The sequence below is a fragment of the Antechinus flavipes genome, chromosome 3, assembly GCF_016432865.1.
Source record: "Antechinus flavipes isolate AdamAnt ecotype Samford, QLD, Australia chromosome 3, AdamAnt_v2, whole genome shotgun sequence".
Taxonomy (NCBI): domain Eukaryota; kingdom Metazoa; phylum Chordata; class Mammalia; order Dasyuromorphia; family Dasyuridae; genus Antechinus; species Antechinus flavipes.
The window spans coordinates 18,441,367-18,460,299 of record NC_067400.1 but is presented as its reverse complement, the minus strand read 5'-3'; the positions used below and the strand labels follow the sequence as shown (position 1 = coordinate 18,460,299).

Genomic DNA, 18,933 nt, shown 5'->3' with positions numbered 1-18,933 from the left:
TCATTTGCTGGGGGAATTTAAAAAGTTTATCTTGACCCTTAAGCAAACTTGTGAAAAATTAGTATTTTCCCAAGCTAGAGATAGGTCCTATCAAATACAAGCAGGCTCAGCAACATATATTCCAACACTTTGGAAACTGAGTCTATAATTAACTTGGAATGAGTTTACAATGATCATGCAAGTCTTTACTTAAAAAATTTTTTCATTGACCAAAAATTCATTTTTTTTCCTCCCACTTCCCTCCACCCATTGGGGAAAAAGAGAGCACTAGACAGAGACAAAGAAAAATGAATCATGAGCACAGTTAAGCCAAACATTCCCACATCAGTCATGTCCAAATATGCCTTTCTTGTTCTACATATTAGATGTATGGGCAGCATTCTTTAATCTGTTCTTTGAAATAGAGTTGGACATTTAGTTGATCAGAATTCTTCAATTATATTCATATCATAGTATAAACTGGTTTTTTAGTCTGCTTACTTCCCCATGGCCTGAATTCACAATTCCTTTCCATGTTTCTTAGAAACCATCTTTGTTATTTCTTCAAGCACAGTAATATTCCCTCACCTTCATTAAGCCGTTCCCTAGCTGATCTGCATCAAGGCCAGACTATCCACTCCCACTGGGATGAGCAAGCCCAGACTCAATTGAACCCTATAATACATGCCATTTTTATTCCATCTATGGATTTTGCTATTGATTCTTTCTTTTCCTCACAAGCATCATCCTTCTGCTTGACTCTTTAATTGGAGCTTGAAGGTCAATCAGATGGAATTGGAGACTGTCCTGGACATCTCTACAACAGCCTGCAAATAGTCCTCTGACTGCAATCCAATCCCTTAGAAGCCCCTTGGAATTCAAGAATGGGCTTGCTTATCAATTCAGAATCTTCCTCCTCACTGGCCATCTTTCAGTCTGACGGACAGGACCATTCAACTGGTGATCTCCAAAAGATGGTTTTTTTACCTGGAATTTCCAAACACTTGTTGATTCACAGAGTTTTTCACTGGTTGCTGCTCATGGAGAGAGACTTCTTCCCTCTTCTCCTATAACAGCTTCATTTTTTTTTTTATCAAAAAGCTGGAAGGATTTTTTTAGTAAGGAAGTAGACAATGTCCAGCAGAATTTTGGGGGCCAAGGCTGGGGGTAAGAATTACAGACTATAGAAAGTGGGATACCTGTGGGCCACACTTAAACATAGGGGGGGATTTCTTTTCTCAACTTGTAATTTATCTCTATTTCAAACCCCAAAACCAGAGATGTAAGCCCTTTCTGAACATCTTAAGTGAAGGCAAGCTCACCTGAAATAGCTGATAGTAACTTGACAAGCAGATGTGACTTATATCCAGTGTACATATGAAAGCTATAAAATTAACATTTATCCTCAGGGGGAAAACCCTAATCATACTTTTTTTTTCCATTTTTAATCTTAGAATGAAATCTTGGAAATTGCTTTGGATCAAAAAGGACTTACCAATGAAAGAAAAATTGCTTTTATTGACAAAAATAGAGATCTTTATATCACTTCCGTTAAACGATTCGGAAAGGAAGAACAAATTATTAAACTTGGTAAGAAGAATCTATTTAAACTCTACCATTTTCTCAACAACTGCTTTGTCATGTGGAACATAAACTTCTCGAGGGCAGAAACTATTTTGTATTTTTGTCTTGATATCCTAGTGCCTGAAACATTGCCCTAAACATAATAAATGCTTTTCAGATGTTGAAAAGTATACGTTAATATTTGGCTTATTCAAATAAACATATGAATTTAAGTGACTCTTAATCTTAGCTAAGAGACATTTGGCTCAATTCACAAGGCTTGTTTTCTGCTTATGTGTCCCAGAGTTTGACCTTGCCAATTGAAAATGTTATGACTCAAGAAAAAACAGCTCCATTAACTTATCATTCTGAAATGTTTTAAGAAGGATTTTTCAGAAAGTTTATGTTTCATTTATCATGCAGCGAGGAGATGTGATGACATAAAAGGATGGGATGGGGAGGGTGGGGGTTGGACTTGAAAAGGCAGATATTGTCTGTCTGTTGTGGATAGCTTGCTTTTTTCTTTTAAGGATACAATAAATTCAACCTGTAACTTAAAAAAAACAACACTGGGGAGGTGAGGACATCATTGACATCAGCTGCTTTAGAAAGATTTTTAAAAGTACACACACATATAGACACCCACACGTGCACACATGGAGAGAGAGCCAGCTTCAGAGCCCAGAAGATCTGGGCCTAATCCTACATCTGCCATATGTTGCCTTGATGAATATGGGCGAGTTCCTTAACCTCTTACGGGCAACTTTCTGAGCCAAACCACGAGGGGCAGCTAGGTGGGGCAGTGGATAGAACCAGACCCAGATCAGGAGCACCTGCATTCCAATGCAGCCTCAGGTGCTTGTGTGATTGTGGGCAAGTCATTTAACCCCAGCTGCCTTGCCAAAAACCAAAAGCCCTTGCAGAGAAGGTGCCAGCCTGAGGTCATGGAACATAAGTCCTCAGTAGCAGTGAGACCAGGCCCAGACTTAATCCTCACACTTCCACCTCCCACAGCAATCTGCAAGCAAGCTGCTGGATAATTTTAAGTGACTTTGAAACTTCTTTGTAAAGTTACTTTTAATAATTCATTTCACAAACATTTCTAGTAGGAATTAACATTCTAATAGGAATTAACATACCATTAATGGTAACTCACAAGTAATAATTATCAATGTATTTTACATGGTGTCAGTGAAAGTCCTGTGTAGCGCAGTTCTAATTGCCTTTCCACGTGCAGGTACGATGGTGCATACTCTGGCATGGTGTGACACCTCCAATATACTTTGTGGACTTCAAGACACTCGCTTTACAGTGTGGTATTATCCCAACACTGTGTACGTCGATCGAGATATTTTGCCCAAAACCTTGTTTGAAAGGGATGCGAGGTAATATCTCTTTTGTGTGAAGTGATATTTATTGTAGCTAATAAACGTACAACAGTGTTAAACCTGTGTCTTTACTTAGAATTTTAACCAGGAAAAATGTTTCAAGTATCAGATTCAGCTCATTTAATTCTTCCCAGCTTTATCTTACTTACGTAAATGATACTGTTTTGTGAATATTAAATTGCCAAGTGTTGGGTGTTATTTTTTCTAGATATTTATTTATATACAAATATTAAGAAAAAATAGCACATATTTATAAAAATGTTACAGGTATATATAAATAAACATCTTTAGATAAAGACCCATATCTTCATGTATAGGTAAATAGATACACATAGATACCTCCTTCTTCACCCTGAGATAAGCAACATAACTCTCTAGATTTCCTAAATTTTTAGTTCAGCCATTTGGTCATGAAAAATACTAATAAAAATAATTTTTCACTCAAAAACTGTCCTTTTTTTGAAAAAATTATATATTTTGAATCTGGTTTCATGTCTGGTTTACACAGCCAAGTTCCATTTATTAGTAGAATTCACCCAAATGTTTAATCTTTTTCAGGGTATTTTAGAGGTTGGGGCAACTAGGTGACTCAGTGAAGAGGATGCTGGACCTGGAGTCAGAAAGGTTCATCTTCCTGAGTTCAAATATGGCATTGGACACTTATTAGCTATGTGATCCTGGCCACGTCACTTAATCCTGCTTGTCTTGGTGTCTTATCTGTAAAGGACAAGGAGAAGGAAATGGCAAAACATTCAATTTGCCAAGAAAATCCCAAATGGGGTCACAAAGAATTGGACATGACTGAAATGAAAAAACGACAAAGAAACTTTTTGGAATTACTGAAACTCCTATTGAACTTGACCTTTTAAAAGATTTATTGCTGAAGAGTCTTGTGGAATATTAGTCTAAAATCATCGAGGTCACTCTTGTTCATCTCTTATAATTATGAAAATAACATAAAATGTACAATTCTTTTACTTTTATTAGTTCACCTTTTAATAGCTCTATTATTCTTGAAATGGAATGATTTAGTGTTGAAGAAGAAGAAGCTCAAGCTGTTAGAGGCCATAAATGCAAATGCTTCTCAAGTTAAACCTCATGGCTTTTGATATATCATATATTCATGTACAAGTACATAAAGGAAAGTACAGTTCATTTTTATTATAAATATTTCTTTTCACCTATGCATTTGAGGACTCTGAAGGCAGTTAGCAATGTATAGATAGGGCAAGATGTATAATTACCCCAAATCTATAGTAGTCTATAGAAAAATTTGTTCTTGGAATACAGTGCCCATTTAAAAAATTTTGAAGTAACTTAATATTTACTTTTTTAACAGTGAGTTCAGTAAGAATCCCCACATTGTGAGTTTTGTTGGAAATCAGGTAACTATAAGAAGAGCAGACGGCTCTCTGGTTCACATCAACATTTCGCCATATCCCGCTATTCTTCATGAGTATGTTAGCAGTTCAAAATGGGAAGATGCTGTAAGATTGTGTCGCTTTGTTAAGGTATGTTCAGTTGAGTTAAGTTCAGATGAACCTGGACGTTCTCTTTGTCTTGCATTGATGTTGCATTTTTGGTGATTTGGGGCCGGGATGGAACAGATGGTGGCGGGGCAGTAGAGGGATGGGACAGAGGGCTTTGTGTTCTGCTTCCTTTCCAAAGGGAATTCTTCTTGGAGTCTTTCTTTCCTTTGGGCAGGGAACTGGTACTGGGAATAAGATTCTCTCTCAGAAGCTTGTTAGTTCTGTGGCCTTGGAACACACTCTTTATCTGTCAAGTGGAAGGGTTGGACTCAGGGACTGTAATGTTCCTGCCCACTAGAAATCTGTTGTCCTTCTGAACCACTCTGGAGAAGGTGATAAGAGTTTTCTTTTCAAAGAAACCCTTGTTTCCTGCTGGTTCTTAAGATCAGTTAGGTGTATTCTTCAAAAAAGAAAAGATGAATCCTAGGAACTCCTGACAATACATGCATAACTATAGGCCTACAACCCAATGTTGCCATGAGGGTATATTTTTAAGGTAATTCAGAAAAAAAGAAAAAAAAAATTTTCCCTCAGAAATTACTTTTATTTAATCTCTGGTGTTTCTACACTTATCCAAAGAGACTCCATAAATTAAAACTATTTTGAAGTTTACCCTTTGGAACACTTTGTTATTGCATTTACTTTTAAAAAGTAAAATACAGTTAAAGTTGTTATTTTAGTTCTGGTACTTAAATTGTTTATTTTACTACAGCTTGATCACGAAAAACTCTCCTCCTGTTTCGCTTTAGGAGCAGACAATGTGGGCTTGCCTGGCTGCCATGTCAGTGGCCAATCGAGACATGACGACTGCAGAAATAGGCTACGCATCCATTGGGGAAGTAAGCAGTTCTGTTCGTCTGGGTCTTGTAGCTTGATTTAAACCACAGAGTTTCCTTCCCCTTTCAAATATGTCTTCTCTTTTGTCCAGATTGACAAGGTCCAGTACATCAATTCCATCAAAGACCTTCCGTCCAAAGAGTCCAAGATGGCCCACATGCTGATGTTCAGCGGCAACATCCAGGAGGCCGAGATGGTGCTCCTTCAGGCCGGCCTCATTTACCAGGCGATCCAGATCAACATCAATCTTTACAACTGGGAAAGGTACTGACCCAGACACAGGAGACTGTCAGGCCGGCCTCCTCCCGGGGCCCCTGGAGACATGACTGCAGTAGGAAAGGCTCGCTCTAGGGATGGGTTTGGACAGATGACCATCCACGAGCCGGACTCTCCAGTCAGATGGTGTTTTAGCTTGCTGTTGTAGACTTGGAGGTGGGACGAGGACGGGAGCAGTGGGAGGACTCCCCTTCCTTGCTGCTCGGTGGGTCAGAACCCGGCTCCTGATGGGTCACAAGGAACAATCCTTGTGTATCTGGCACGTGCTCTAAGTGACTCAAGGAGGCCGAATCTTCACTGCCATTCCCTTTACGGCTCCTATTTAGGGGACGGCTCCTGTGTGCCAGGCCCTGCGCTAAGAACTTCACCATTACCATTTCCCTTGGTCTCACACCTGCAGGGAGTGAGGTCCTGTTATCATCTTCTCTTGTCCCCAGCCAATGGCAGGCCAGTTTTAACTTGTACCCACCTGCCAACCTTCTGCAGGAAGCCTTTACCTGGTCCCCTCGGAAGTCTGGTGCCTTTCCTCTGTAGAGTATTTCCAGTTTCTCCTGTCTGTAGCACGTTTGTACACAGTGATTTGCATGTCTTATCCCCCATTTTATATTCTGAGATCCTTGAGGACAGGGACTAACTATCATTTACTCTGTTTGTATCCCAGCTCCTGGCACAGTGCCTGGCACATACTAGGTGCTTAATATATATATATATATATATATATATATATATATATATATATATATATATATATATATATATATATATATATATATATATATATATATATATATATATATATATATATTATATATATATATTATATATATATATATATTATATATATATATATATTTATTTATTTTTTTTTTTTTTTGACCAGTTTACTAAACTGAAAATGTTACCATCCCATTTTCATGTTTCTTTTAGGGAATCTCAAATTGACTGTCATTGTCATTAGTATCTGGACTCTGAGCAGGCTTTTTTCTTTCTTTTTTTTCCTGCCACACAACCTTCTTCCCATTCTCCTGGTTGGACCTGTGTTGCCTTTATTTCTGTTCCATTTCCCAAATTTGATTCATGTCTTGGGTTTTCTCATCTCGGTTCTATTTTGTGTGTCAGATGTTTTATCTCTTGGTTCTTTTCTTCCTTTACTTTCTCCCTGAAACTTTCCCAAGTAACATTCTGGCCTCCTCAGCTTTTACACTTCTAGCTTTACATTGGCTCACTCTGTTCCCAAATTTTAACTCCACTTCTCCCACAAGTGTCCATTTTCCTGCATTGTCTCCTCCTCCTTCTCTGGCCCTTGACTAATTACTTAGCTTCTCTTTGACAACTTGGTTTGGTTGGGGATGTTTTGGTTTTGTGAGGAAATAAAAAATAAGGGTATTTCTTAGTTAATTAAGGATGTTTAACATACAGATAGAAGTTACTTAAATTTCTCCTAAATTTTCTAAGAGAATCCCCCTCCCCCCATGAGCACTTAGTTACTTTATGGGTTCTGTTCTGTTTGTGAAAATATGGCTAGGTAAGACGCCTTTTGCCCAGCTACAGATGGGCAAAATGATCCACTCAAGTGCAAGTAGCATGTAGGGCCATTCAAACCCTTAGGATAGTTGACCTGGACCTCTGGTTTGCAGGTTAACCAGACCTCTGGGCAGGAACTAGTTCTGCTTTTCTCTATACTTCTGACTCATCAAAAATAATTTTTCAAAATTTTAAGGTTTCACTGTTTTGTTTAGTGTTTTTTAGGGCGGTGCCAGAAACTGCACATTTACATTGCTAATTGTCCCCTCCTAAGATATTTCAAAACCTTTTTTTGCAGCTGGTTTCAGTAATTAAAGGGAGGAAATATGCACCCTACACTGGACAGTTCATGCATGTACACTATTCATAAAGATGCATCTGCCAATTTATATTTGAGCAGCCTAGACCTTATTAACCTTAATTCACAATTACTAATATAGAAAGACATTTAAATGTTCTTTTGGTAATTTGACAGTTTGCAAATAAACTAAATTTAGAATATTGGGAAAACTTGCTTTAATTTTTAAAATAAAATATATAACAAGCAATCTAAATTGCTGGATAAGCACTATTGAATCTCTGCATATAATAGCTCTTTAAATTTTAAAGCTGTTATTTCATTCCTTTGGCACTGTCCTAGGTCTCGGGAGTGTTTCCCCAATCAATGTTCCTACTTTTGTTCTTCATTTTCTTAAAATGTGAAAACTGGACTTTGGTTGTAATGGGGAAAGTACTTTATATTTTATTTTTAAATTTGCTCTTATTGGGAAAGAGAAAAATGGAAAAAGTCAGAGTTGATGATTATTTAATACACAATAGGGACTAATAAAGGCAATCATCTTTTCTTGCTGATATCTGAAAATAACATATGTTAGATAGCACTTAGGTTTATCTAATTAAGTCTGTAAATTATTTGGACCAGACAGATACAATTCCAAGTGTAGAGTCTGTCTTGGGTAAATGTGGGTCTCAAATCCTTTTACTCATCATAAGGAAGCACTATTCACTTAAAAGGATAATCAGAAACATCATTTGGGGTTTTTTCTCCCCCTAGTTCTTTGCAGGCGTGCAATATTTTTGTCATGAAAGGTGCAATGGAGAGTATGCCAGATTTGGAGTCAGAAACTTGGGCTTGGCTCCCGGCTGTGCCGGCTGGTTCCTGCATGGCCTAGGTGACCCACAAGCTCCCAGATTCTTCAGCTTGGCCCTTAGGATGTGACTTTATGTTTGGAGGCCCTTGAGCTTTTGATGTGGGAATCTCTGGGTGAGGAAACTCTCCCAATGAAGATTTGGGACAGCTCTGCAACTTAGTGATTTAGGCAGTTGCCCAGGAGGGCTCAGGGGTTCTAAGAGACTTGCTCCGCGTCTCCTGCCTCCAAGGTCTGTCCAGCACAGTGACTGACCTTTCCTCCCCAGTCTCCTCACACCTACCTCCTGGGGGCTCCCTGCTGCCTCAGAACCTATCCTGATATCTCCCCTGCTTCCTGCCTCTCCATCCGCGCACTTGCTCGGCTCTGTGTAAGGAGAGCCTTCCTGATAGTCAGACACAAGCAGAAGCAGAAGGGACCCAGCTGACACAGCCACAGTCAGGCATTGTGATCCCCCATCCACTCAGCTCCGCTGGCTTCTGAGCTCCTGCGGGACACTGCAGATGGATGGAAAACACAGCTCGTTGGTCTCTTCCCCCTCCTCCCTCCCAGGCTCCCGCTTTCTCTCATCGCTCCCACCCACAGTTGGGTCCGATCCCTCCGTCCCCCGTCTCATGACCCCGCTCTGCCTCTCCCTTGGCGCAGCCCCCTCACCTGCCACAGCTCTTTGCTCACCTGAGAACTCCTCGCCACCCCCAGGATGTTCAGAGGCTCCACCGGTCAGTCAGCTGCCCCCAGGCCCGGAAGGCTCTCCCTCCTCATCCTTGCTGCAGGAAGCCTTTGCAGATCCCCCCACCTCTGGGGCCTTCCCTCCATGGCCTGAATTTGTTCTGCTTCTGGTTTGTACAGTAGCCAGGTGCCTGATGTCTTCCTGTGAGCTCCTCGAGGGCAGGAGCCACCTTTGTTGTTGATTTTTTGGTTGTATCCCTAGCGTTTATTGGCCTGACTTCTGGCCTAGTGTACCAATAATAGTGATGATAGCTAGCAGGTTTAAAGCACCTACTCTGTGTGAGGCACTGTGCCAAGCCCCTTAAAATTAGGCTTTCATTTTCCTTCTTACAACCATCCTGGGAGGTAATTGTTCCTGTTGTCTTCATTTTACAGATGAGGAAACTGAGGCAGACAGGGACGTGGCTTGCCCAGGGTCACACAGCTAGGAAGTCTAGGGCTAAATTTGAACTCAGGGCTTCTTGACTCCAGGCTCAGCACTCTCTGCATTGTGTCACCCCCAACTGCTGCTTATTGACAGATTAATTAAAGATTCTAAGCAATTACTGAATGACTTTTGCCAGTGTTGGAGAGAGAATTCTTGTTCAGACATGGTCTGAACCCTTCCAGTCCAGGGATTTTCCTCTTCTGGTTCTTCTCTGTTTATACCAATCTTTCAAAGCTTTCCACTAATGCAGGTTCTCTGCAAGCTCTAGTCTTGGGAGGACCAAGAAGGAATAAATGGATGGGTGAATGGACAAACGAAGCATTTTCTCACTACCATGTGCAGAGCTCTGTGACAAGTACAAGGGCTACAAATAGAAAAGTGCGAGTACCTCCTCATGGAGATCACATTTTATTTTTTTAAAAATTTAGTTTTATTTAATTTCCAGTTCTAAATTGTTCCCTCCTCACCTCCCTCACTCATTAGGAAGGCAAAAAGCAAAACAAAACAAAAAACCAGAACCCATCACCCACATGTAGTAACACAAAACAACTTTCCATATTATGTTCCACAAAAAAACAAAATGTAAGGCAAGAAAAATAGAAAAAAATATGCTTTAGTCTTTACTCGATCCATCAGCTTTCTTTCTTTCTTTCTTTCTTTCTTTCTTTCTTTCTTTCTTTCTTTCTTTCTTTCTTTCTTTCTTTCTTTCTTTCTTTCTTTCTTTCTTTCTTTCTTTCTTTCTTTTTATAGCTTTTTATTTACAAGTTATATGCATTGATAATTTTACAGCATTGACAATTGCCAAACCTTTTGTTCCAACTTTTCCCCTCCTTCCCCCATCCCCTCCCCCAGATGGCAGGTTGACCAATACATGTTAAGTATGTTAAAGTATAAATTAAATACAATATAAATATACATGTCCTAATGGTTATTTTGCTGTACAAAAAGAATCGGACTCTGAAATAGTGTACTATTAGCTTGTGAAGGAAATCAACAATGCAGGTTGGCAAGAATATAGGGATTGGGAATTCTATGTAGCGGCTCATAGTCATCTCCCAGAGTTCTGTTCCTGGGTGTGGCTGGTTCAGTTTATTACTGCTCCATAGGAGCTGATTTGGTTCATCTCATTGTTGATGAGGGCCATGTTCATCAGAATTGATCATCATATAGTGTTGTTGAAGTATATAATGATCTTCTGCTCCTGCTCGTTTCACTCAGCATCAGTTCATGTAGGTCTCTCCAGGCCTTTCTGAAATCCTCCTGCTGGTCATTTCTTACCGAACAATAATATTCCATAACATTCATATACCACAATGTATTCAGCCATTCTCCAGCTGATGGGCATCTACTCAGTTTCCAGTTTCTGGCACTACAGAGAGACCTGCCACAAACATTCATGCACATACAGGTCCCTTTCTCTTTTTAAAGATCTCTTTGGGAGAAGAAACACAGCCAACAGCTTTCTTTCTGAAGATGGATGACATTTTTCATCATGAGTCCGCAATTGTGGTGGGTGATTGCCATGGTCAGAATTACTAAGTCTTTCAAAGTTGGTTATAATATTGTTAGTATAGAAATGGTTCTGGTTCTGCTCAGTTAACTCCATGTCAGTCCCCCCTCCTCCTTTCTTGCGGTATCACAGTATCTCATTATATTCATTTTCCATAACTTGTTGATGGGCATCCCCTCAGAAAGAGCTCCTGGTCTAATTCAGGAGACAACCCCTAGGGAAGGTTCCAGCCGCAGGTCAGATTGGAGGTTGGGCCCGCAGCAAAGCCCATGGTAAGGCCTCTGTAACCTCATGTATCTGATTCCATTTTTCTGATGCTGAACCACGGGCCAGGGCTTTGGGCCAGTTATGGGTCTTCAGTGGTTGTGGCTGCAGGAGCTCCCCAGGCAGCTTCTGCCATAGGAGTTACTTCCTGTGGTGACTTGAAGGCCTGGCCTGGAACATGTCTGTCCCCCAGACTCTTGGGTGTAGGAGCCCAAGGTTAGTCCGGGGGATGGGGCTGGCGTGACCTGCCCGGGCTGTGCTGCCTCCTGTTGGCCCCTTGGGGCCAGTGTGGCCCCATCTCCACTGATCATAGAGTTGGGCCAGGGGCCAGGCACAGGGGCAAAGTAGTGGTCTGCCAGTGGTTGCTGGGGTGAGAAAGGCAGGCCATTTCCCCACAATTATTCCTCTGTAATTATTTTTTCCTTCAAAAATAACTGCTGAAATTTGGAACTAGGCTCAAAAAGTTATCAAACTGTGCATACTCTTTGATCCAGCAGTGTTTCTACTGGGCTTATATCCCAAAGAAATACTAAAGAAGGGAAAGGGACCTGTATGTGCCAAAATGTTTGTGGCAGCCCTCTTTGTTGTGGCCAGAAACTGGAAAATGAATGGCTGCCCATCAATTGGAGAATGGCTGGGTAAATTGTGGTATATGAATATTATGGAATATTATTGCTCTGTAGAAATGACCAGTGGGATGAATACAGAGAGGACTGGCGAGACCTACATGGACTGATGCTAAGTGAAATGAGCAGAACCAGGAGATCATTATACACTTCCACAACAATACTGTTTGAGGATGTATTCTGATGGCAGTGGATCTCTTCGATAAAGAGAGCTAATTCAGTTTCAATTGATCAAGGATAGAAGCAGCTACACCCAAAGAAAGAACACTGGGAAATGAATGTAAACTGTTTGTATTTTTGTTTTTCTTCCCAAGTTATTTTTACCTTCTAAATCCAATTCTCCCTGTGCAACAAGAGAACTGTTCGGTTCTGCAAACATAGATTGTATCTAGGATATACTGTAACCTATTTAACATGTATAGGACTGCTTGCCATCTGGGGGAGGGAGTGAAGGGAGGGAGGGGAAAAATCGGAACAGAAAAGAGTGCAAGGGATAATGCTGTAAAAAATTACCCTGGCATGGGTTCTGTCAATAAAAAGTTATTTAAAAAAAATAACTGCTGAGACTGGCATGAAAATAGGGATGCTGGAGGCCATGGAGAAGGCCAGGATAAGAACCAAGAAGAGATCATTGGGTTTGGCCCTTAGAAGCCACTGATGACCTGGATGATTGTCCCCTACAGATTGTGGGGGGCCGGGGCAGAGACATGTCCCTAAGTGAGGGCGGGATCAGAGAAGGGTGCTTAGAGTGGGGAGACATGGAGTATTTGTGGGCAGCAGGGAAAGAGGTAATGGAAGGGGTGGGCCCTGGGGGGAGGAGAGGATGGAATGGGGTCCCCTGGGCAGGGAGATGGGCATGCATACGGGGATGGGGGCAGGAGGAGGGCTGTGGCCCCTAGTGGGAAGGCCAGGGGCTCAGGGGTCCAGCAGCGTGTCCATCCAGGGAAGCCTCCTAAGCCCCTTTGCCTCCTGAGCTTCTCAAATGCCCCTGTTAAGGAGCAGACTCTCTCCTCAGGAACTTCTGCCTGTCACGCAGATTTATATCTGGGGATCGCCTTCGTGCCTGTGGATACCATTGGGCAGCTGAAGGAGCGTCCTCGAGGCTTCTGGGTGGGAGAGTCTGCAGAGGATCCATCTTTAGCTCTTAACTCCTCTATGACTTTCTCTGGGTTAAACAAAGTACTTGGGGTTTGATCAGAGTATTTAAAAGATCATAGTTTGAAATAACTTTATATGCAGCCTATTAAAATGAGTACAGAGAGATCCATGGATTCCTTCCAAATTCAGAACCTAATGTCGCATTTGTTTAGCTGCCAGATAACCATTTTAGAACTGGAGACATACTGTTTCTGTGACTCGCACATAATGTGGAGTTAGTTGTCTCCTAAATGCGGTAAGGTATCATTGTCAACCCAACCTAGGCTTTTAGGGAACGTTTTAAGTAGCAATCCAGCAGGAAAAGAATGTTCTCTTCCATCCAGATATTTTTGTTTCCACGTCACACAAAGTATTCCTTTGTGACATGGCCTCCTAACTCTTCTGGAGTTGCTGCTTCTCTAGACTGTAAATAATCTATAGGCTGTATCTTATAAATCCCTACCCACCCAAAACTGTTATCCTGTGATCCACTTGTTTCCCCATTTTTTGTTTGATAAAATATCCCAAAGTAACTTGGGAATTCACATATGCTAGAGGAGATTATATTAACTTAAAAGAATTTTGTTAGTTATTGGGATACCTCAGCGACTGTTCGTTCTTTTTCAAAAAATTTAGATGAGGCTTTAGAAGGACATTTTTGCCAGGCCCATTTTAAGCTATTAAGGCTTGAAAGAATTAGTTTAATTTGCCTGCTTCAAAAAAGGCTTTGAAGCTACTGCCTTGTTGATGCTACATTTATAGACTGGTGACAAGATCTTGATTTTTTTTTTTTTAAATTAAGGTTATAGAAGTTAAAAAAGACCAAAATCTAGAGTTTAGCTATCTACTCTGGAGAAATCCTTGACTAACTTTTGACTTTGTCCAAGTTGATCAAATGATTTATCACAGAGAAAGAAGTACATAAAATGACCCGAAATGATCCAGGAGGGTTGTGTATTACAGCTTCGGAAGAGTCAAAGTGAAAACAACAGAGTGGGTGAGGGCGGGGGCTGTCGTCTTGATGGGTGGCCCGGCCCCCTCATTCTCCCTCTTCGTTTCTTCTCACAGGGCCCTTGAGTTGGCTGTAAAGCATAAGACACATGTCGACACGGTTCTTGCATACCGGCAAAAGTTTTTAGAGACGTTTGGGAAACAGGAAACTAATAAACGCTATTTGCAGTATGCAGAAGGGGTAAGTATTAGCACAAATTAAAATGTCAGTGATAATTTCTTTCTTTCTCTCTCTCTCTTTCTGCTGAGGCAGTTGGGGTTCAGTGACTTGCTGACCCTCAGCACACAACTAGAGAGTGTTAAATGTCTGAGACTGGATTTGAACTCGGGTCCTTCTAGCTTCAGGGCTGGTGCTCTCTCCACTGTGCCACCTAGCTGCCCCAATAATAATTTCTTATATAAATAAAAGTAATAAAGAGTTTAAAATGTTTTTTCATTCCTTACTATAATTGTCTTTAAGGACAGCCTATCCTTATGATGTCATGACCCCAATCTGACTTGTTTCCCCTGATACTTCTGCAATCTCGCCAACATTGTGACTAATTCTTATTTTAAAAAATCATCCACCAGCCATATCTAGACTTAATTTGTCATTAGCCCTTGCCCCTGGACCTCGATGTAGCATTAGAGGCCTTTGGGATGGTTCCCTGAGTACCTGATCCAGAGGGCCTGCCAGGAGTCACTCTCTCAAGGAAGGATGAAAAGAGAAAGTTAGTGTGAAGCTGGAACCAAGCTGGGGCCATTGGATTGGGAGCTACCTGAGGGCAGGGACTGTGTTTTGCCTTTCTTTGTATCCTCAGCGCTTAGGACAGTACCTGTCACTTCACATTTATTGACTGACCATCAGAGTACAGGAATAGACCTGAAGCAGATCTCTTTAGGAAGGTAGACTGTCCCTGGCCTAAATTGAGACCCTCTGGACTGCCCAGGAGGCTCGGGAACTCAAGGGACTTCCTCATTCATCAGGCAGAACAAAGTCACTCCTTGTGCTACAGTGCTGAGCGGTCTAGAGACCTCCTAGGCCCTTGGCTGGAGGGAGTGGGAGAGTGGAAGCAGGTACCCTGCCCTTGGGGGAATGGTCTGTAATCTCACTCCCCTGGGCATTTCTCTTTCCTTATTGTCAACACTTAGTACTAAATTGGTTAGAATATAGAGCATACTCCCTCCCTGCAAATCTGGCTTGTACAAAACCTGAATACCTCCTATAATTTGTGTTATTTTTTTCCTCTCGAAGAGATTCCATTTTAGTGCATGTAGCCTATATTCAGACAAGTAGGATGAATTTTATGTTATATCCTTTAAAGAAGACAGTTTCTACCTTCCAGGAAATTGTATTCTATCTAGCAGAAGCATCCATTCTTACTTAGTTTTTTGATTTGTAGCACTAGAAATCTTTTTGAAATCTAGAGCTTCTTAGAATCAAGGATTTTTTCTTGATTTAGTAGTCATCACTAGTAAATCAAACGATAAATTGTGAAGCAAATTTTTAACACAAGGAATATCTTTTTTTTTTTTTTTTTTTTGCTGAGGCAACTGGGGATAAATAACTTACCCAGGGAAGGAATATCTTTAAGAATGTTTTATCTCTACCTTTTACGTATATGTGTTTCTTTCTTTCTACCATTAAGTTTCAATTTCTTACTTTTTTGTAAAAACTTCAGATCCACAAGATGTCTCAGGCTTCCTGTCTTCCTCATTTCCCTTTTTTCCTTTGGAGAAAACTGAGGCCCATAGACAGTGAATGACTTACAAGTAGCAGCTTAGAACTCAGGGCACCTGATCCCTAATTCACTTTCCTTTCCATGTTACTGCCCTGTCTCTAGCAAAGTAATTGGAGGCTTGGCTAGTTACTGGGCAAAGGCCATTTCCCTCTCCCGTGAGGGAACACCCACTCTCAGGGTCAGCCACGGAAAGTGTTGTTGTTTAAGGAGACTAATTTCTGTGGGGAAATGTTAAATTTAAATCTTAGATCTTAGGAGGATGCTACCTATTATTAATAATATCAATCTCATTTGTTCCTCCCAACGGCCCTGGGTGGTCAGTGCTAGGGTGACTACCCCCACTTAAGAGAGGAGAAAAGAGGCTGGAAGTTAGGTGCCTTGCCAGGAGCGTCTGATGACCCTTCTCTACTCCATCTTGCTGTCCCCATGGAACTTGGAGGACTTGGGGTTCAGGCGCTCCTAGTTGTGCTGGGTCACGGGCTCAGTCTCAGCTCTGGGCTCCCTCTCCATGGCTATGGACCCTGTTGGTCTTGGCTCCCTGGTAATTGGGGGGAACTGGACCAACGACCGCAGAGGCAGCTGGGAGGGGCCACTGCCCATGTGCTTTGATGGCCCTTCTACGCTGAGCCAGAAAGCTGAAATTACATGTGGTGATTAAAAAGGTTCCAGAGGCATTGTTTTTGGGTAGTTTAAAAACTTTATGAATAATGCCAGCATTTTATAAATGAGAACAGCCACTTGCCTGAGGTCACACAATGACGATAGTCAGAGAGAGGCGTTGGATCCCTATCTTCCTGATTCTTAATTCCAAAGCCAATACTCGATCCACCCGTCATGCTGCCTCTCTTACTGTTCACCTTGTCTTTCTCTTTACCTTTAGAGGACTTTTCTTGTCAAATTCTATATTGTATAGTTTTGGGGAAGCTGCTTATCTTGCTAAAATCTCAGGTTTTTTTCTTTTTCTGCATCAGAAAATCCTAGAGATCAGTTCATAAATTGCAGGAACTCACAAACATCCTCATCCCCATGGGTTTCCTGTCCTTGAACTTTCTGGAATCTTTCAAAGATTATAATATTGGAAACCTATTGGATTTTTCAGGGTTTTTCTTTAAATGATCACTTTTGTTGCATGTAAGCTATTCTAAAAATATCGAGTTGGAGAACTAGAACTTTGGTGTTCATAGAAGAGTCTCAGTGATAGATTATGAAAGAATTGAAGACCTCAAGGAGAAGCGTGTTTTAAGGAATCTTCCAATATGCAATTCCCACAAACACATGAGATTTTATTAAAGAAAGCAGATTCCATCTCCCATCTCCCATCTCCCATCTCCCAAAACTCCAATATAAGTGTCTCTAAAGTAAATCCCTGTGATCCTCAAGCCAACTTAACTTTTGATTATCCATGGGAAGGGAAGAGGAATAAATGGATGAATGAAAGAATGAATGAGCCCTCAGTGCGTGCCAGACACTATCCCAAAAGACAAAATCAAGGCAATTTCTGGCCTCGAGAAGCTTTCTTTCTAACCAGGGGAAACAGTACATGTACTAGGAATAGGACCAAGGAAGAGAGATCTATGGAACCAGAGGGATGGTGAAAATCAATCTCCTGGGACAGCCGTCGGGCATATCCTTATTGGGAACAGTGGGAAGGATTTGAGTAAGATGTAAAGCATGTAGTTTGGGACTTAAGGCCAGCGAGAGCTAGTGGTATAATTGAATTTGTGCGTCACATTTGAGGGACCCGGGGTGAGGGTTCTCAAACTGAATGGATTAATGACTGCAGTTATCCAAAACCAAAGAGATAAAAATCATCTGTTTAATTTTGAAGTATAACCTGAAATTTGGTAATCATAGCCTCATCATCATCCTGAAATAGTTATTAAGGACAATGAATACTTCAGCAGTGAGTCTCGTGCCAGTGAGCACTGCCTAGGTGGAAAAACAGACACACCGCCTCTCTGGTCAGCTCGGTTTAAAGGCAAGATTTTCTTTTGTAACAGAGCCCCAAATCGAAACACAAACAATTCTGAAATTAACTTTCAAACTACAATCTGCTTTTAAAGACTCTTATCTGAGAAGCAGCTAATCATAGATGATTTCATCTGACCTGCAAATAAGGAATTATGGGAGTATATGGAGGAGAGGATAATCTCTGTACCGCATGGACTTGAACTTGATTAGTATAAAAAGAAAATTTTTGTCTCTTTCCTGATCAGCTCCTAATACTTTTACCTAGATGCTGCTGCTCTATACTTCTCTGAGTCAAGACACTGTGCTTTAGCCCTGCACACATCCACCTTTCTCCACTTTTCTTTCCTTACCTGTATAATGGGTATGACAATAGTCATAATATCTATTTCAAAAAGTTATGAGAATCTTTATGAAGCTCACAGTCCTATCCATATGTCTATATCTACACACATATATGCAGATACAGATATATATTCTGTATATATGCTGCTCAAGCTGTTACTTTTCAGAATTCACCATTTCTAAGCTCCCTTCCCCCATGGTCTTTAGCAGTGGTCCAAAGCAGGGTCCATGAATTCTCCTCTGGAGGTTATGGCCTGATCCCGAGTGGGAACTAGCCAATCAGAAGATGGGTCCCATCTCACTCTCCCTTCAGCATGACTATACTTGTGTCCTCCAAATACTTCCCCGCCTTCTGAGTCAGCTCAGGTGCTCCGGGAGCATTCTGTCCCCACCCTCTGCCCCAGACCACGTCATGACTGAAGCTGGCACAGTGGCAGTGGTCAGTGAGTGAGAACCCCACTCCTTTTTGCTTTGCATGGAATAGAGTAAACTTTCCTGGATGAGCAGGCTTGAGTGAATTATGAACCGGACCACAAATAACATCAAGTCACGCTTTTCTCCCAAAACCCGCTCCTCTTCCCAACCCCTGTGAGCATCAGGGGCACCACTGCCCTTGTGGCACCCAGGTTTTTACAGCTTCCGTGTCACATCCATCCACCTGGCTATCTTGTTAACAAATCTCTCTGCTCCCATCTTTGCAGTGCCCCCTCCTCTGACATTGCCGCCCTGTGGGCCACTCCCTCATCGCCTCACCCCGGGACAGTTGTGGTGCCTCTCGAGTGTTTGCTCACTCCAAGCCACCCTCCACTCAGTGGCCACATCGATTTTTCTAAAGTAGAGGTCTGACCACATCACTCCTTTACTCAGTGAACTCTAGCTTTATCCATCATACTCTCAATGGGGAGTCCACATTCCTTACTGATAGAATATTATTTCATCTGTTAAGTCATC

General features: G+C 41.5%; 1 protein-coding gene across 1 annotated transcript in view; it reads left to right on the top strand.

Annotated features, from left to right (window-relative positions):
• IFT80 (intraflagellar transport 80) overlaps nt 1–18,933 on the top strand; it is a gene marked incomplete at its 5' end in the record, with an annotated part of 83,380 nt that overhangs the window by 61,402 nt on the left and 3,045 nt on the right. The window contains 6 exons of the mRNA XM_051990479.1: nt 1,434–1,569; nt 2,780–2,927; nt 4,270–4,441; nt 5,209–5,298; nt 5,388–5,560; nt 14,006–14,129. Coding sequence (XP_051846439.1) covers nt 1,434–1,569; nt 2,780–2,927; nt 4,270–4,441; nt 5,209–5,298; nt 5,388–5,560; nt 14,006–14,129 — 843 coding nt within the window. The remainder of the gene's footprint in view (nt 1–1,433; nt 1,570–2,779; nt 2,928–4,269; nt 4,442–5,208; nt 5,299–5,387; nt 5,561–14,005; nt 14,130–18,933) is intronic.